Raw genomic sequence first — 19,850 nt, forward strand, 5'->3', positions numbered from 1 at the left:
GCTGTGGGTTCTGCATCTGTTTCCAGTCAGCTGCTGGGTGGAGCCTCTCAGAGGACAGCTATGCTAGGTTCCAGTCTGTGAATGTGGGTTGACAGATACAAACATAGCTCCAAGGCAATCGAAGGAAGAAGGCAGGCCTGCAGTGTGTCCATACAGATCTTCTAAGAACAGCTTACTTAGCTCATCCCCCAAACTGGCAGGGCTTGCTACCCCATTCATTTATGTCTGTCTCACACAGGACACCTGTGCATTCGGGCTAGCAGTGACAAATACAGCTGTCAACAGTGCCTTCACATGTTGCATCATTGTAACAGGGCTTTGACCAACAAAGAGACATCGAGGTCTCACTTGTGTCCCTGTGAATCCACTATCCATGCAGTCACGGTAGGGGTTGTTTCCTCCATCCACACATAGACCTCTGTGGAGACAGGGCTAACCGGTACATTCATCAAAATTGAGTTCACAGTAGTCTCCAAGGAATCCAGGTGTCTAGTCACAGAAGTGAGCCCCAAGAGCATGCTGATACATGCCACTATGTAAACATGGCTGGGATCCACATTCATCAATTTCCAGTTCACAGTTCACACCAAAATAATCTTGTGGACCGACACAGGTATATCTTCCTATCTCCTTGAGGCCTACAGCCTCATTCACATAGGGATCAGAGACACTTTCATCCACGTACAAGTCACAATGTCTGCCTTAGTATCCAGGCACACAGAATCAGGGCTAGCTATTGATTCCATCCTGATACACAGGCTCAATGTGGCAAGAGCTGGAAGCACGCTCTTTGTGATCTGTCTCACAGGACCTTCCAGCATATCCAGCAGGGCAGATCCATGCAGGGTGCTCAGGGTCTTTATGGCAGAAGCCTCCATGTTGACAAGCATTCCCTCCACAGGAATCAATGGCAGTTTCACAGGTCAACCCACCATATCCAAGAGGACATGTGGCACAGGAAGCCCCTTTCTCCTGGGACATTCACACAAGTGGCAATTCCTTGGCAGGGACTGGAGAAGCAAAAGTTCTCTTAGATCTCACAGTCTTTGTCCAATGATGTCATTTTTTAAAAACTGCCTAGTAATACTCCATTGTGTATATGTACCACATTTCCTTTATCTATTTGGTTAAGAGACACATTGATGTTACTTTTAAAAAATGTTTTACATTTATCTGTGTATGGGGGACATGTGTGAAGCAGACAATGTGTGTGTGAAGCAGACAATGTGTGGGCGTCAGCTCTCTCCTTCCATTATGTGGTTTCTAAGGACAAGAGTTCAAGTGGTTGGGTGTGATGGCAAATTTACCTACTGAGCCATCTTGCCAGCCCCCCAACTTCTTTTTTTTAATTTTTATTTTTTTGGTAAAATGTTTCAAAATGCAAATGTATTGATGTTTTTTAAAACAATCAAACAACAAATAGTTCTATGCATTTCTAGGCTGGTCTCAAACTCCGTATGTAGCAATCGTGACCTTGACGAAACCTGAGATTACAGACAGGCAGCACGTTTTACCTTTTGTGTGGTGCAGGCAGAGGGATGACCACAGCACCAATCTCTATCCCAGCCCTCTGAGGATTTTCTAAGGTCAAAACTTAATGTACAGTGTAACTACCAATTCTCTGTGTCTAAAGCAACCAGCCTGTAAAATGTTATTCTGCTCTTAGAAACACTCGTATAACTGAATTATCTTAGAAAAAATTCATTATTTATTAAAGTAATTGCTGATTTTATCAGGCTTTTGACTACTTAGTAAATTTATTTTAAAAGTCTAAGTTCACCTAAGTTTTCTGTTTAAGTCTTCTAAATGGTCACTTTATAAGCAATTGTTTTAGGTGATTTTAGTATGTCCAAAACTGTTTAATATTCTATGTGTCTGTGACTGGAAACTTATAGAGCTGTGTACCTGAGCTTGATATTATGTGGGAGTCTACAGAATTAAAGACACATAGTGAATGCAAAGTGACCTCACAAACACTTCAGTCTATAAAACAGGCCTGTCTAGATTTTCAACATATAAAATAGACAATGAAATTCTTTTCACTTTTTTATTTTTTAAGACAGGAATTCACATATATTAGACTGGCCTCAAATTTGGCATGTAGCTGAGGGAGATCTTGAACTTCTGTTCTCTGGGTTTCATGAGAGGCAACCTAGTACTAATTTAAGACCTTTCTTTCTTTCTTTCTTTCTTTCTTTCTTTCTTTCTTTCTTTCTTTTTTTCTTTCTTTCTTTCTTTCTTCCTCCCTTTCTTTCTTCCTTCCTTTCTTTCTTTCCTTCCTTCCTTCCTTTCTTATTTCTTTCTTTCTTTCTTTCCTTTCCTTCCTTCCTTCCTTTCTTCTTTCTTTCCTTTCTTTCTTTCTTTCTTTCTTTCTTTCTTTCTTTCTTTCTTTCTTTCTCATACATGTTGGCAGCCAAAGGAAGGCAGAGGAAACAAGTATTCCTTGTTCAGAGACATTAGGCATGCCTGGCTTTCTTCCAAGTTGCTACATTCCTGAAAAGGGCACACAGTCAGCCCTTTGGAGAGGGAATCACCTTGGACTTCTTCCTTCCTTCTCTCTCTCTCTCTCTCTCTCTCTCTCTCTCTCTCTCTCTCTCTCTCTCTCTCTTTCTTTCTTCCTTTCTTATCCTGCCATTGCCCTCCTCTTAGTCCCCCATCCCACAGTTCTTCATCCCATTCCTTCTACCCTGTTTCCAAGAGGATGTTCCCAAATTACCAGGGCTCTGCCCCCCCCCCAGGGCCTCAAGTCTTCTGAGGATTAGGCACATCTTCTCTCATTGAGGCCAGACTAGGCAATCTTCTGCTGAACATGTGTCCCAGGCCTCAGACCAGCTCATATATGCTGTCTGGTTGGTGGCTCAGTGTCTGAGAGCTCCCAGGGGTCCAGGTTGGTTGAGACTGCTGGTCTCCTTCCCCTAATTCAACTAGAGGAGTCCCCGACTTCGGTCCAATGGTTAGGTGTAAGTATCTGCATTTGTCTCAGTCAGAGACAGATGCTGGTTGGGCCTCTCAGTGGGCAGCCATGCTAGGCTCCTTTCTGTAAGTACGCAATAGTATAGTATAGTAATAGTGTCAGGCCTTGGTGTCTCCCCATGAGGTGGATCCCCAATTGGGCCAGTCACTGGACTGCCTCTCCCTCAGTCTCGTCTCCATTTTTGTCGCTGCAGTTTTTTTAGACAGGAACACTTCTGGGTCAGAAATGTTGACTGTGGATTAGTAACACCATCCCTCTTTCTGGAGCCCTATCTATCTACTGAAGGTGGACTCTTTAAGTTCCCTCACACCAATATTGGGCATTTCATCTAAGGTCACCCTTATTGAGTCCTGAAAGTCTCTCACCTCCCAGGTCTGTGGTACTTTCTAGAGGGTCTTCCTCACCCCTCACCTTCAGCTATAAGAATGAGGGTATCATGAGTTTTGCAGGCAAATGCATGGAATTAGAAAATATCATCCTGAGTGAGGTAACCCAGACCCCAAAGGACATGCATGATATGTACTCACTAATAAGTGGATATTAGCCAAAAAGTACAGAATACCTAGGATACAACCCACAGAATTTAAGAAATTTAACAAGTGATGATGTTTCAATCCTACTTAGTAGGAGGAAAATAATCACAGGAGGCAGAGGGAGGGAGGGAGGGATCTAAGTGGGAGATAGGGAGGGAAAAAGGGGAACAGACTCAGGTATGGGGTGGGGGCAGAGAGAAGCTCAGAGGGCCAGCAGAATGAATGGAAATATGCAGCCTCAGAAGGTGGGAGGTAGGGGGACCCTCTACACACTTCTCTTTTTAATTAGCATCAGTTGGATAAATAAGTAAGAACCTGCTAATTGGACAGCCCTGCTAATTGAGAATCTGGCCCACATCTGTTTCCTTCCTTACTTTGTGTTTGTATATGAGGCCACCTGTACATAAGAAAGAAATGTTTGTGGTCAGCAGTACTGTAGCACAGTTTCCTAGTGTGGAAGAGTCCTAAGGTTTGGATTTTCGTCAGTGGTATAGATTTATTATCCTAAGGAGGTGAGTTTTGCTTCAAAAGTAGAAAGTAAATATATAAAAGACTTTTGTGTAGTTGTGTGTAATGACGCTAATTTCTTCTGGTTCCTTTATCATTCCACTTGTATTCCACAAGCCTTCCACAATAGATCTATCTATCTATCTATCTATCTATCTATCTATCTATCTATCTATCTATCTATCTATCTTCTATCTATCATCTACCTACCTACTTACCTACCTACCTAAAGTTGTAGGATACCACAAACAGAACAGAATTTCACAATGGGCTCCAGGCAGACTTGGCCTAGCAGTCATATCTACACCCCTCTAACATTTGCATAGCTGTTTGAATTTGGCATTAATACCTTAACATGTGACCAGACACTCACCTGGGTTTCCCACCAAGACCCTATCAGGGTGCCAACAGAAATGGAGCCAATGGCGCCATTTCTTCCAGCTGTTAGGAAGACAGTCCTGATGTAAGGTTGCCTCAGGCTTCTAAACCTTTGCCTATTACTATTCCACTTCTGCCATTTGTTCCAGACCAAAGCACTCTTAACCCCAAACTTTAATCGCAAGGCAGAAAACATTTCAGCACACACACACACACACACACACACACACACACACAAAACTATGAGCAAAACAAATGAAAACCTGCGGAGCATTTCTTTTCCCAATAAAACATGAAGTCAAGTAGTCTGGTGGAGTTGGGATGTGGCTCGGTAATAAAGCACTCCCCTAATAAGCCCTAGACCTTTGTGCCTAGATGTGGGAGGAGGTCTGCAACATAACCAGAACTGTGTTGGTAAACACCTGACACTAGAAACTCAGCAGAATACAGTTTTCTTATACAAGGAATCTACATTCTCAGAGGTGGTATCTACTAAACTCACATTGGCTTTCAGTTTCTATCAGTATATTTCTTTACTAATTTTATACACTTGTGATCTCTCAGTTTTATTGATGTTTCTAAAAAGAAACACGAAGTACACTGGCCACCATAGAAGACTCCCATGAATCAAGTGTCTTTGATGCCTGTCAGCTTCAGGGATTTCAGAATACATACAAACTACATTAAAATCTTAAGAGTTTCTTTTATTTTAGTAAGAAACACAGGTGAATCTATTAGGTAAGAGTGCAAGCTATCAAAACTACTAGAGAGCCTTACTGTGGTTGTCACCAGAATGGACAATTCACAGGACTTAAGAAAATGGTGTTAATCCTGTGTCCCCCCTCCTCTCCAAGAAGCTATCTCAGACACAAACCTAAGACTGATGGATGCTCACTAGGGCCCCATGGATGCATCCTTGCTAGTGAGATTTGGCTACAAGGATCAAGTCTTTCATAAAAGATGTCTGCAATAACCTTATAAGACACTTTGGATCCTCTGTTAGATGTAACTATTGTCAATGGGCCACATGCTATGGCTCTCCATCAAAATGTGGGTTGTGGAGATGGTGGTGGTGGCAGGAGGGAGGTAAAGTTCAGATCTGAGAAAAATCACAAAGAGCAAAGCAAGTCTCCTAAAAGCTGTGATCTGTTTTTTTTAACCCCCTGAAAACAATTTCCCAAAAGAAAAAACATAGTAGTATGCGAAAATATCTCAATTTTTATTCTTAAGGATAATTGTCATTAATACAGGAAGAACTGATATAAAAATCAGAAAACATTAGCATTCAATAAACAAAAACTTGAACTAAGGCTGATCAGGAACCTATGCTTGGCATTGGAAGAAGGATGTCGGCTAGTCTTCTTAAACAATTGCTATAAAGTAAAAAAGTTCTAACAGGGCTACAGTGCACTGGCCAGTAGCTTGTAGACAAACATGTGTTTCAGACAGTCAGTGGTATCCAAAGCACAGTCTATGACATTGTCGTTCTTCAGCCAGAAGTCGAGGCTTTCTTGGTAACATAGTTTATTCATGCAGGCGCTGTTTGCAAGAGAACTCAACATAAACCCATTCCCATTTCAAGAAAGCAAGTGACAGAGCAGTAACAGCATCAGCATCATTGCAGGGAGTGGTGTTAGGAGGAGGAGGTCTGCAGTTTCTCACTTTGGATTCTTTTAAATCTCTAAGAATATGGTAAAAACAAACAAACAAACAAAAGAAAAGCCACATGGAGATCTTCTCACCCCTTTAATAATGTAGAAGGGAAGAAACAAACAAAATCGGTTGTCATTAAAGCCTTAAACACTAAGACATACTATTATTAGTCAAAAAAAAAAAAAAAAAAAAAAGTCAGAGTCCCGGAGAACATTACAGAAAGCACAATAAAGTAGATGCAGAAAACATAACTAAATACATTTTCTGTCATTCACAGAATCTAGGGTCAACATTTTAAGTGGGAAGGGAACTCTCTGGGAGGAAAAAGGGAACCGGGAGGAGGTGGGGGCGAGGGTTAACAGGTGGATACAACTAAAGCACCTCATACAAGATACATCGTTCACATTAAAGAAAATGAAACTCATTACCTCATACAATATACACTAATAAAAAAGACAAAATTTATGAACTTGAATGCATTTTACTATGTCAAATATTGAGTCAACGCCGATACTAATGGTTAATAAACTACAAAACATTAAAAACATAAAATATAGTTGTCGGTCCTAGAACTTGAAACTCATTCCTTCTTTCTTTAATGATTTCAAATCCAGAAATTCCTAATAACAAGACTAATCATTGGCACACCAGTGAATCATGAAAACATGATGCTTTTTATCAAAACGAAGGGAAGAAATTTCAACTGAGGCTAAGGATATTAAATTCTTACCAAACTATTTTTTTTCAGTTCTTTCTGCTCCATGTTACATAAATTTATTTATTTTTAAAGGAAATAAGGGCAGCTAGACTCAGAATTTCAGCCCACTGTTACGAAGCTCCTCCTGTCTCCATGCTAGGGAGCACCGGGATCAAAGCGCTCTACTGGAAAGCGTCCTCCCTCTGAGGAGGGGCTTTCACCTCTACCTTTCACTTCTTTTTAAAAAGGCCGGAAGCGGCTCCCTTTACCTGGCGCAGCCCAGCCACCGCCTTCCTTCCTTTACCCCTTTTCCAGGACACGGGGTGAGTTTTCGCTCTGGCATTTTTACCCCTTTTATGTGGCTTCTTTTCTTTGTGCACCTTCATGTGCTGCCTCAGATGGGAGCTCTGGCTGAAGCACTTGTCACACTCCTCACACTGGTAGGGCTTCTCTCCGGTGTGGGTTCTCTGGTGCTGAATGAGGTGGGAACTCTGGCTAAAGCACCGGCCACACTCATCGCAGCAATAGGGCTTCTCGCCGGTGTGAATCCTCTGGTGCTGGATAAGATTGGAGCTCTGTTTAAACCTCTCTCCACACTCGTCACACTTATAGGGCTTTTCCCCCGTGTGGATCCGCCGATGCTGAATGAGGTTAGAACTCTGAAAGAAACTTTTCCCACAATCGCCACATTTATGGGATTTCTTCCCAGTATGGATCTTCTTATGCTGAAAAAGAGTGGAGCTCTGACTGAAACTCTTAGAACACTTAGTACATTTGTAAGGTTTCTCATCCACGTTTCTTCTCCGTCGACTTAAGCCTGAGTTGAAGCGAATGGCCACCCCCCATTTCTGTCGCTGGCGGGCTGTCTTGCGCTTACTCTCATAGGTTTTTCCTTGGCTTGCACTTCGAGAAATACCCCCTTTAGGCTTTCCTAATCTCATGGTGAGTAGCCAAATGTATCGTCAAGAGATTCTACTGTCGTCTGAACTAATGAACTAAGGTCTCATATCCTAGATTAATGAGACTCAGAATTTTCTTCTGTAGAAAAAAAAGAAAATTACAGATCAACAATTAATTCAATGTTAGCACCTCTTCAATCCATCAAAACTGCATCCATATTTAAATAAATCAAAGCATACCTAATACAAATGAAATGATGCACTTTTAAGAGACAAGCACTTGTTAGGTGATTCTAACTCCAGAAGTTAAGCTTAATAAATATCGTCATCAATTTGCAATTTTACTGAATTTGGACAGGCAAAAGAGAAGATGAAGAAAAACATAAACATGCTAGGGAGGAACCACAAGGAGTATTTTGAAGGACTAAGAAGTAAAAGCAAGATAAAGTCTCAGAGAGGATAGAAAGATAACTGCAAAAGTTGATCCATCTCTTGGCCACACAGCATCTCGGGTCAATATTGGCTGTGCTAAATTTCTCATTTAATAGCTGTTACCTACGGTATTCAATTCAAAAGAAACAACAGATTATACTACAACACCATAGATTCCTATCTATTCTTATTTGTTTGGCTATTTCTGTAGATGGTGACCAAGCAAACTGTGTTGAAAATAGAAGATAATCAGTAAAAAGAATTAAAAGTTTCCCAAGAGTTTTATCCAGAAAATATGAGGTGAGAAAAATCTGAAGAAATGCTTTGTTCTTCCTTTCCTAGACTGTACTCTGCCAAGGAGGAAAGAAGCACAATCAAAAGCTCTAAATTAATTTTATTTGATTACATTTAAGGTTGTCTGGAGGCTGTCAAAACAACCCCTTCCACACATACAAATTCCAAATAGGTGCCAGTGTGGGAGGCGTTCAGGGCTGCAAAGCCAGTTACTGGACTTTCAGAGTCTGAGGTTTAGTTAGAAAGCCTATTTGCAAGTCAGAAATTGTCCTGAGTTACCTTGGATATAAGCATTTAAAGTAAGTAAATAAAACCACAAATGACATTTTCCCTGTCTTTTTTTTTTCTCTCTCTTCTTCTTGACTTGGTTGTATAATGACCCTCCAAGCATAAGAGTGCTCAGGAACTTTTTCTGGGTGTTTAATAATTTTATCTGCTATAATTGCAACAGAAGGAGCAAACTGCATATAACACAAATCTACAGCAATCATTGCCCATTAACTGCCTCCGTTATGTACTGACCACCTATTAAACAGGAGACAATGTGTGGGGTACCTGGTACTTAAATAAATAGCTATAATGGTAATCATAGACTTTTAAACACATCTCTTTAAATATCAAGGAACTCACAACCGGTTGCAAAGTGATGGATTATGAAATCTACCTGTGGATGAAGTAATCATACTTACAAATAGGCTATGTGTGCTCTTTTAAGGATTTTATACAGCTTTGTGCCGTTCCCTCCGTTTGTGGGGTTGTAAACACAGGCACAAAGCTCCTTTAACATACCCATCCCGACCCAGGAGCCGCCTCCGGGCCTGATTTCTCTCTGTCCGAACTGGGGAGTCCATCACCCCCTCCTCTAACGCCAAGTCCGGTTTTCTGACCGAGGTCCCCAGTAGTGGGGGAGAGGCTCGATAAAGCTGGGTGATGGAGCTCCGGTACTGGGAACCCGTCTACCCCGCCTGCACCTGCATCCTCACCCATTTACCGGAGCAACAAAGCGTCTCCCGGCTCCCTCCAAGCCGCTCACAATGGCCCGGTGCAGCCTACCCACTCGGACAACGGAGTCTTTCCCCGCAGCGAGCGGAGGCGCCCAGGCCGAGGCCTAGCCCAGGCCGTGGCCGATCGCCCGGCTCTGTGCAGCGCAGCAGCCGGACCCGACCCGACACCGGCCCAGGCCGATCTGCAGGCCCGGCGTACTCACCGTACTCACGGCGCAGGCAGCCACGGTGCTCGCCTCGCGCCTCGCCCGCCGGAAGTGCGGGCTGCTAGCGAAGCTGCGGGCCGCTCTAGGAAGAGGCGGAGAGACCCTCTATGGTCCCCGGCCCACCCCGCCGACTCCTGCTGATTCTCCCAGTGGTCCTTTTGTATTCCTCTCTTACCACTCAGAAGGCAGACCAAGGACCACAAGGACCGTTACCTGCTCTCCTCTTCCGGTCGACCTACACAGAAACTGGCCTTCGTTAGAGTCTGCCCCCCACCCCCAAACCAGTCCGTCCAACTTGTAAATTGCATTCTTAGTACTGAGTATCTAGTATAGAGAAGTAACTTCAGTCTACAGTGTTATTCGTGTTTTTCACGGGTCGCCTTATATCACCAAAAGGACCTGTAAGTGAGTTTCTGGACGACACTGTCTGCCCAGGCTGACTGACTGATTAAAACGGCCGTGGTGAAAACAGGTTAGGATGTTGCAGGTCTAGAGCATAATTACTATATATCTTGGGCTGCACCCATTCCTTGTCCACTTCTATGGAAGGACTACTATGACAGATAAAACACAAAATCCCATTCTCCAATCAAAAGGCTAAGAATACTATATTAGATAACATCTACAGCTGAGATGTCTAAACAGGGCTCTAAGCCACCTCTGTGATGTTTCCACAAATGAATTTAAAAGTATCTTGATTTATGGCTTTCTTTGTTCTGTTTCTGTCAAACCTTCATAAAACTAGTTGGAAGGTTTGCTAAATCTGTGTTCCCTGGGTTGTGGTCATGTGTGTTTGGCTCCAGAATAAAAAACTCTTACGATTTTGAGGCTAGAGCTGTGGCTTTGCATGGGCCACTCCCATCAGAGGAAAATAAATGCGTTCAGTATACTGGGCAGGAACCCCAGCTTGGAGGGGAAGTTTGCTCACGCTCACACTGTGAGTGTACAACTCAGTTTGGAAAGGCACACATTTACCTCCTTCCCAGGGGAGTCTAATGGCTTCAGATTCACCACATTGCTGCAGACTCCCCTGAAGGCGACCTCACACTGATCCTGGTGTCTGTAAACACAGGTTCCCAGAGCGAAGCAGGGCTAGCCAGATAAGTGAGTTTCTGTGGTTGTGGAGAGCTTGGAAGGTTGCAGGCCCGGAGCCCAGTCGTAACATTTTGAGGTATCGTTAGCCATGAAAATAGCCACTACCTGGCCCACTTGTGTCAGACCTGATGTCCTGTGACTAAAAGATAAAAATGTTTTGGGATGTGCTAATTTAACAAAACTGAATTTTCTACAACAAGAAGACCAAGAGTCAACTGATAGCGGAGGCTGCAGCTGAGGTTCCTCCACATTGCTATAACCACCGGCTCCATGCGTCCACTAGTGTGTTTCAAAGAGTGATTTATAGCTTTCTTTATTCTACTACTATGAAAACTTCATGAAGCTGCTTCCATGTTGGGGTCTGGGATTTGAGGTAACCTAAGTTTGTTTCCCGGCCATGGTCATTTATATTTGGTCCCAGCATAAACTCTCTTGTCCCATTTGAAGTGAGAGCTGTGGTTTTGCACTGACAGAGGCAACACTCCAGAGCTCCAGGCTCATAGATTCCATTGCTTGGGTTCCCCATCTGAATGTGCAATGAGCATGATACATCAAACGCTCCATCCTTCAGGAGTCTCTTCGCCCAGCAATCGACAGCCATGATGTCACTCCAGCCGCTCAAGCCAAAATCCTCAATGTCACTCCTGTCATGTTCTCCCCCACTCTAAACTTACAAACAACCCTTCTGGTGCCTTCTGGGGGGTCTTGGTTGGATTTATTTTCTCACCAATTAAAGAAATAAAAGACAGAAAAATCCAAGACAGAAAAAGGTAAAAAACAAAACAACAAAGCACACACACACACACACACACACACACACACACACACACAGACACACATTGGAAAAGGAAGTGACAGATCTCCCAGTTAAAGCCAGTGAGAAATCAGGCCCCAGAGACAGCCACTGAAAAGCTTACAGAAAGACTCTCCACAAGGTAGAAAGGGGGTTCAGAAACCCAAATCCGTTCTGTGGGGCTATCAGCTCCCTGTTCTCTGCCTATTGTTTTCCTCATGTGGGGCTTTTGAGTGGTTTCGGGTGCCTGGGTCGCGTTCCCACTCTCCTCATTTTATATTGGTTAGTGTTCCGTTTGGTGTTATACTTCCTTGACACAAGCTAGAGTTATTTGTGAAGAGACTCTTACTTGAGAACCCCCACCTTACGATCTGTGTGTCTGTAGGGCATTTTCTTGATTAATATTTGATGTAGGTGGGCCCAGCTCAGCATAGGTAGTGCCAGTCTAGGCAGGTGATTCCGGGGTATTTAAAAGCACAAGCTGAATGAGCCCTGGGGAGGAAGTCAGTGAGCAGCTCTTCTCCTTGGCTTCTTCATCAGTTCCTGCCTCTAGGTTCTTGCCCTGCTTGAGTTTCTGCCATGGCTTTCTCTGGGAATGGACTGTGACCTGAAATAAACCCTTTCCTCCCCAAGTGGCTTTTGAGTGTGGTGTTTCATTACAGCGACAGAAACTCAGACAGTCAGTTTAGACAGAGACCCACCACTTTAGGTAAACATGCTCAGGATTTGCCTTTGGACCTATCTAAACAGCCTGGACCAGTCAGCCAGAGGAAGGTTCCTGATGGCAGAAGAAAATTCCACCTGGCCTCTGTCTCAGGTCAGAAAGGTGAGAGAGAGAGGCTGGGAGTATGCCACCTTTATTATTGATCTGTGACCCCTTTCCCTAACCGCCTGCCTGGCAGGGATCTCTCAGCTCCTCATCCCTCACTTCTTTTTTTTTTTTTTTTTGAGACAGGGTTTCTCTGTGTAGCTCTGGCTGTCCTGGAACTCACTCTGTAGACCAGGCTGGCCTCGAACTCAGAAATCAGCCTGTCTCTGCCTCCCAAGTGCTGGGATTAAAGGTGTGCGCCATTCCCCCTTTTCCCCTCCCCCCCTCCCCCCCGCTATCCCTCACTTCTAAAAACAGGTTGTTCTGGGGCTGTCTTCACAGTGTGTTCAGAACCAAGTCCCCTTCCCACAACCTCCACAGAGCCTCAAGGATCAGTCCTCTGCACCCCTCCCCATCCCCCATGACCGTATTTGCTTCCTGACAAGTGTGGAAGCTCAATGTGACCCTCTAAAATCCAAGATCGATCATGCCTTTCACGTGTTCCTCCCAAAGTCTCCCCATCTCAAAGCAAAAGCCAATGACCTGATTGTGGCACACCAAGTCTGGCGTGGTATGTGGTGTTCTTGGTTGTGTCTGTGGGGCTAAGAGCTGTGCTCAGCAGGCAGCGGGTTCTCTGCACACGCTTGTTGCATCAATGAGCTGGTAAGGGGCTTCTTTGCTTGCTTCAATACTTTCCTCCTTCTCTTCTAGCTACAGTCCCACGAAGCAGGGCAGACATGTAAATCAAGGCCCCACAGTTGCTTCAGTTCATATTTCTGGCTAAAGAGTTCTGGCCAGCAGAGGGAGCTGTTTGTACAGACGACAGAGCACTGAGTTTAATGCTGTCTGCATCGTGGACATCAACTCAATAAACCAGACACTAGGAGAGATTTATCAAAGATGGAATAAAATAATAATGTACAGTGTTGTCCTCATTAGCTTTAATTATCAAGTGGACACAGTTTAAGTCGTCTGAGAGGAAAGACCTGAGGAACTGGCCTGTGGGCATGTCTGTGGAGAATTCTCTCGATTATTAGATGACGTAGAAGGACCCACACTACTGTAAGTAGCACCATTCCTTGGGTAATTTCCTTGAACTATTTTAGAAAGCTAGCTAAGACTAGGCCTGTGAGAGAGTCAGCAAACTGTACTCCTCCATGACTTTTGCTTCAAGTTCCTGCCTGTCTTCCCTTGATGATGGACCTGCTGGCTGAAATAAATCACTGTTCCCCTAAATTGCTTGCGGTTTTTGTTTTATCACAATGATAGAGACTAAACAGGAACAGACACTTTGCCTAACACATGATAAACATGATTTATTGCTAATTTTATTACTAAATTGTTGTCATATGTGGCTGGTGCCAGTGGTGAGGTGAGCAACAGTGGTGTGTGCTGGTGGAATAGAAAAAAACCCAAGAGCCAAAACACACTGGGACTACTCTACTAGTCATGACTTATAAGCCTTTGTTGTTTCACTTAAAGGTAGAGAATCCTTTCCTGTATAGAAAAACACCTGCACCGGCTACAAAAGGCCCAAAGGGATTCAGAACAGGCAGGCAGTCAAATAGTGATAGAGTTTTGAAAGGAGACAAAGGTCAGGAAAGAAAGGAGCAAAGTCACTGTGAGTAGAAAGAATGGGAGGGAAGGCTGGGGAGAGGCCTGGGCCAGGAAAGGCCTTGGGCATCAAAGTGGAAAGGAAAAGGGGCGTGAGCAATCAAAGCCCCATGCCCCAGGTCATGTGTTAGTATAACAGTATTCCATTGTCATACCTCAGCCAGGAACCGTCTGAAGAACTTTTAAGGTCTTTACTACTGTCCTAGCATGACCATAATGGCCATGTGGGACATCCTCTTTGATTTTTGTTCTTTTGCTTATGGGGGCCAATTCTCAGAGCCCCCAGTGCACCAGTTCTCAACCTGTGGGTTGTCACAACCCCTTCTGGGGTCCAATGATCCTTTCACAGGGGTCAACAAAGACCATTGGAAATATCAGATATTTACATTGCGATTCATAACAGTAGCAGAATTACATTTGTGAAGTAGCAATGGGAATAATTGTTATGGTCGGGAGGTCACCACAACATGAACAAGCGTATTAAAGGATTGCAGCATCAAGAAGGTTGAGCATCACTACTCTAGAGTGTGCATCTCCCGATAAGGACTTCATTAGAGGACTTCCACTGGCCAAGAGTGGGTGGAGGCAACACAGTGGCCCAGAAGCAGCCTTGACCCAGAAGCAGCCTTGAGACACACACTCCCACAGTCACTCGGCTCCTTCCCTCTGCTTCAGTAACATGTCCCAACGAGTCTGGGGATCCAGGATCAGAACACACACGTGGAACTAAGCCACATGAACACACCATGGACACTATATAGTCCCAGAGTTTCTGAGAGATGTAAAGTCTCCTGTGATGCGGAGATTTCTGGCCTTGTCACTGCAATAAAGCTATGACTCTCAACAACCTTGAGAACTAGGAACCATGCTTACCCCCATTTTACTGATGAGGAAAGTGAGGCAAGTAACTGTCCCAGTATAGAATTCAGTTTGACACAACCATAGGCATGGTCACCGTAACCACCATATTGCCTACCAGCTGACCTTGGCACACATCACTAGCCCTGTAAGACAAAGCTGTTAGGATAGCCAAGCACTCTGTGCTGGTCACTGACGCACAGTGTCTTCCTTAACTGATCCTGGTCATGTCAGCAGCTTTGGAGAAAGATGTGGTATATACTGGTTAACTGAAGCCCACACTTGTCTGGAGTAGCATATAAACTTCTTACTCCTACTTGAGATATGAGGATCCTTCTGCCTTGCTGCTCCTCAGGTACGGAAGCCCGTGAGTCCATAAGTTACACTCTGCACTCTGGGGTCAATCTGTGCCCTCCTTTAGATTCATAGCACCTCCTGCCTTTGGCAGCTGGTTCTCACACACAAGGACCAGATGTTGTGAAACACCCACATGTATACACGTAACAGAGTCAAGCTTTGGAGCCATGTCATTTTTAAGTAAATTAAATTATGAAGAACAGTCACATGTAGTCCTTAGACAAAGGGAGAAGAGACAGAGGGTAAGAGGAGAGGCCACAGCCTGGGTACCCGGCAGATTTTCCTTCTGGGAGTCTTAGCTCAGTGGCTGTAGCTTCTCTGGAGATCTGCACCACAGGGGCCACTTACCCAGAGTGGGTTGAATATTTAAAGAACTCATGCTAGAACAAGAAATCTAGAACAACAATGACAACAATAACAACAGCTGAGAAACAGCCTAGCAAAGTAATTTCCCTTTTCTGTGGTTTTGCTCCTTAGACCCTGTTCTTCACATATGTATTTTGGTATACAGGCAGGTGTACATACATGTACAGGAATAAGCACTATATCAATGGAGGAGTGCTGCTGTCATTGGCAGAGCTGACCCACAGTCCAGGAACAGCAGGATGGGTCATTTGAATGGCCTGAGTATAGGAACAAACACACTCTGTTTCTCTCAAAGTGGGTCCTGCAGCACACAGGACCCTGGACAATGAGTTGGTTAGATAAGCCTGAGGCATTGTCTTGTGCCCCTTGGGTTGGATGAAAAAGGAAACCCTGGGAATTCCCATGCTCTTGGACTAGCAGAAAACCTTTTGTTACAACCCTGCTGAGGGCACAGAGCCCTACCTCAGGTCCTGTGAGGCTCCCAGCACGTCAACAGCTGGCTAACACCCAAGTGCAGTTCTTGGGGCCTAATTATAGTACATGCATCTGGTTGTTTTTATACGTGCTACTGCTTGGCTGTGACTTCCCAGACTTCCTGCTGGCCACTGATGAGGGTCAGAGGGCCCGAGGACCTGGTAGTCAGAGTACGCCTGATAAGGACATTCCAGGGCCTGTCTCTCTGCAGCTGTGTTCACACAGCACCCTTGGCATAATTCCAGTTCCTATCCCAAATCACCTGAGTGGAATACATAAGCCCTCTCTCCCTTCCCTGGGACCAAGGAGCCAGATGTATTCTGGGCAAAAGGCTTTGTTTTGTCACAGAGAAAGTCCAAAGGTTATTGCTTTAGAAAAACAAGTCTTTGCCCTACTCTTGTTTCTAATCTGTTGTGGCCATTTGGTCATTTGTTCTGGGCAAACAACCCTGTTTATTCTGAGCTCGGGACTTTTGCAATCACACTGATTTCGACCTGTGCTGTTTATTATTCGAGGCTCTGAGGACAGATCTATTTTGGAAGATGGTCCTTTCTAACAGGGATTTTCACTTTATCTGTAGATACCTTTATCATCTGAGAAATGGAAAACCCACCAGAAAGGCGGTGACCTCCATAGCCGATGATAGCCCTCGCGCACTCTGAAGCCACAGCCTCCACACTCTCAGGTTCCAGGGTTGTTACGCCCTGCAAAAAAAGGCCGCTTCTCCAGCTGCCCTCAAAGAGCAGAGGGGGCAGGGCAGTCCAACATTTGTGAACACTACACAGGAACACAGCAGAGGACACCGCTCTGTGCAACTTGCTAGAGTTTTTCCTAAATATGTTATTCAGAAATTAGTTTTGATACTATTTCAAAAGTAAGACATATTGTAAGAAGCCTTAACTAATATTTGGACAGCTATGAAGCACCACCGAGCTAGCTGCTACTTCCAGGGTTTCCTGTGTCAGCGATCCTAGCATGGAGTTCCTGTGTGAGGGACGGAAGGTGTCTCTTGGCTTACAGTACCTTTCCCTCGTAGCTGTCTGCTCAGTATCAGATGCTTAACTGCCTCCACGTCTGCTTCTCCAGAAGAGGCCTTACCAAGACTCTATCTTCATTCCTCCAGGGTCTAGTACAGGCCCAGCATAAAACAATCAAGCCAGTTAATTACTTCTGAACAACGGACAGGGAGATGTCTTGAGGCTAAAAATCCAGTTCGGGTTTTCAACTCCGAACTCTCTGGCTGGAAGATCCCTAATACTTCTGATGCTAAAATTCTGCAATTCAGGATGACTCTATTGCTCAGGCTGCCCACAGACTACCGCCAGCGAGTCCTTTCTCGTGATCTAAGGTAGGGCAGCCTGGCCTCAGGCCTCACACCAGACCTCAGCCTGTGCATGAAGTGAAGGAGTCCTGTCAGTGTCGCCAGGTTCCAGTGTCGCCAGGTGGGTGGTTCCTCTGCCCACTGCAGCTCTTCATGGTGTAGTACAACAGCTTCGGGGATTTGAAAATTGGGTCAAGGCAATGAACACAAGAAGAAGAAGCACAAGAAAGGTTGGTCCTGCACCTTCTGTTCAACACAACAGGCCTTTGTTAAGAACCGAAGAAAGCACAGTGCCGAGGAGGCGAGAAGGCAAGAGACCTTCCCCTGGCAGCGAAGCATCTCTGCGAAACAGAGCTGGGTCTGGAAAATCTAGGGGTGACATCTACCCTGCCTTGTGGCTTCCCACTGCACAGCTGTTCTCACACTCTGCCCCTCAGGACTCCACGAGCGGCTTCCACAGGCACTGCATTGAAGATGGATCTTTCGAAGGCCTTTATCATACTTCTCTTTACATCCACTGTCTGCAGACCTCAGGGGAAGAAGCTGGCCCTTAGTTTGCTCTGTTAGACAAGTATTCCCACCACTGATGTAAACCATTGCATAGCTTTCTCATTCATTCCAGAGGTTTCAGTCAGTCAGCAAACGAACTGCTCTGTATCCGTATCTAGGGGACTAGAAGCCTTTTGTCTCCAGACAGACATTTCCCATTTTGGCTGAGCTTTGACAGGATGTCCCTGTCCACTAGAGAGAAAGCTTAGTCCCAAGGAAAACAAGAGACACGGACATCCACAAGATGGGAGTGAAGGGGACTGAGCCACTGTCAGCTGTTCCGATGCTACACCAATCAACTTCCGAAACATGATTCAATGGACCTATTGCTTGAAGACAACTCCTTCCAAGGATTTCTTTGGATCACACTCACACATTAAGGGTGATTTATGCCAAGAGCCGATGAGATCTTGGTAGTCCTAGTCCTGATCTAACCTCTAGGCCCAGAATGTTGGTTAGGAAAGGAGGCTCGGAGGCCAGGACATCATGGTGAAGCAGTAGTTAGAAGCGGGCCATATCTCATGGCTATTGGCAGCTCCTGCTCCCGTATGGTTCCTGAGTGGCAATGAGAAGCGAGGGAAGACAGGGAGTTCATGGTTTACATGGACGATAAGGGCGGGAACTTGTGGCTATGTAGAGGCTCAGAGACAGGCACTGGGCAAGCAGATAAAGTTCATTCTCCAGGGACTGGATGCTATACTGCTCTCTCAAACTGGAAATACACAGGAACAAGGCTGGCCATACCATTCAACCATACAAAGGCTGGTACCACAGGTCCAAGGCTCTTTATTACCACCTAGGCCAGCTTTGCACATAGATCCAAGCCAGCAAGTTCCTGAGTATGCCTATGCATGCTCACCATGGTACCAAGACTAGAGATGCAGGATGCTATGTAGTCTGTGGGCAGGTGGAATGAGCATAGGTACTGGGCAGCAGCCATCAGTCAGTGATCAGTTAGAGCTGGATCCCTGGGACTCCATGCACACTTGCTACCACAGGCATCACAACAGGCAAGCTCCGGCTAGTAGTCACTTGGCCTCCACTAGCTGTTCCAGGCGCTGCAGCATGGTCAGACGCAAGGCTTGGAACCTGGAGAGAGACAAAGCCAGGAGGTTTCCCTAAGGCTGGAGGGCCAGGGAGGTGAGAGCAGGGAGGCAGGGCAGGGAGACGACTGCTCCTAGCTGGCTGGTCAGCAGCTACCACTTCTGTCCTTCACCAAGGAGGCTCAACAGGGCAGCAGACTGTGCAGAACTTCGAAGAGAAGTGCTGGCAATTCTATTCCAGACTCTCTAGTAGGGAAAGGACTGTGTTCGGATGCAGATCAAGGGCTATATAGATCAAGTTGCAAGAAGACAGTGTCTGAGCTGGGGCCATGCAAATAACCCGAGCTGCATCCTTAGCCTGGGGTTTGGATTGTTTTTCCCAGACTAAATCTACTGGCTGGGTGATTCCCAGGTCTGTACTGTCTTTTAAACGCTATAGTGACATCACTGATGGGCAGGACACTCTAGAGTTTCTGCTGAATCTGAGGCCCAGTTGCACAGAAAGAAGCCTGTGGGTGGATATGGCTTTCTAGGGATCATTAGTGTGAAGCCAGAATCCACACCAGTCCCAGCTTCCAGGCTCTCAAAGTAGAGAGAGCATCTTGACTTCTCCTGCCCAGCCCTTCCAAATGTTTTTCACATATCCTGCCCCATGCCACATGTCTCTGAAGCACAAACAGATCACCAGGACCCAAAGCATCATTAATGTCACATAGCCTGTCCTGATGCTGGTGACCCTTGATCCCCCAAACAGCAGCCAGAGCTTGAATGTTAACAATCACTGCTTCGCACTGGACTCAGACTTCCTGCCCGTAGGGGAGCCTTGGACTAGGCTGAGGTTCTGTCCAGCAGACTCTCTGTGATTGCTTTCCTTGAGCTTGGTCATCAGCAGAACTAGAAAGCCAACCCAGGACTCACCAGGCATCTGCCCTTTGTCTTATGCTCTGAGTCCCTGGCTGGAGAAGAGGCCCAGACTGGATGGGTGTATGCTCTAA

General features: G+C 45.3%; 2 protein-coding genes and 1 non-coding gene across 8 annotated transcripts in view; all 3 read right to left on the minus strand.

Moving 5' to 3' along the window:
- Positions 1-2,401: 2,401 nt before the first annotated feature.
- Positions 2,402-2,541, minus strand: LOC116100128. The gene has a single exon (XR_004122482.1). It is a non-coding gene; the product is annotated as a small nucleolar RNA SNORA67 (small nucleolar RNA).
- A 3,049-nt stretch (positions 2,542-5,590) lies between these two features.
- On the minus strand, positions 5,591-9,775 carry Znf22 (zinc finger protein 22). 3 transcript variants are annotated; one of them, XM_031383074.1, is made up of 2 exons: positions 9,575-9,775; positions 5,591-7,780 (listed from the first exon to the last, which is right to left on the minus strand). In XM_031383074.1, the coding sequence occupies exon 2, from the start codon at positions 7,681-7,683 to the stop codon at positions 6,973-6,975; it is 711 nt and encodes a 236-aa protein (XP_031238934.1). In that variant the 5' UTR covers positions 7,684-7,780; positions 9,575-9,775; the 3' UTR covers positions 5,591-6,972. The 3 variants fall into 3 exon arrangements, with proteins under 3 accessions (XP_031238934.1, XP_031238936.1, XP_031238935.1); XM_031383076.1 differs by lacking the exon at positions 9,575-9,775 and adding an exon at positions 9,359-9,567; XM_031383075.1 differs by lacking the exon at positions 9,575-9,775 and adding an exon at positions 9,351-9,567.
- Positions 9,776-13,569: 3,794 nt separating this feature from the next.
- Positions 13,570-19,850, minus strand: part of Rassf4 (Ras association domain family member 4) — a 43,932-nt gene continuing 37,651 nt past the window's right edge. For all 4 annotated transcript variants that reach the window (XM_031383079.1, XM_031383080.1, XM_031383078.1 and 1 more), the window contains one exon: positions 13,570-18,901. In XM_031383079.1, coding sequence (XP_031238939.1) covers positions 18,841-18,901 — 61 coding nt within the window. In that variant the 3' untranslated portion in view covers positions 13,570-18,840. The remainder of the gene's footprint in view (positions 18,902-19,850) is intronic.

The sequence above is a fragment of the Mastomys coucha genome, unplaced genomic scaffold (genome assembly GCF_008632895.1).
Source record: "Mastomys coucha isolate ucsf_1 unplaced genomic scaffold, UCSF_Mcou_1 pScaffold20, whole genome shotgun sequence".
Lineage (NCBI taxonomy): Eukaryota > Metazoa > Chordata > Mammalia > Rodentia > Muridae > Mastomys > Mastomys coucha.

What these genes read in the sequence shown, in the direction of transcription:
- Znf22 (XM_031383074.1), bottom strand. Translation starts at nt 7,683, where the DNA reads ATGAGATTAGGAAAGCCTAAAGGGGGTATTTCTCGAAGTGCAAGCCAA.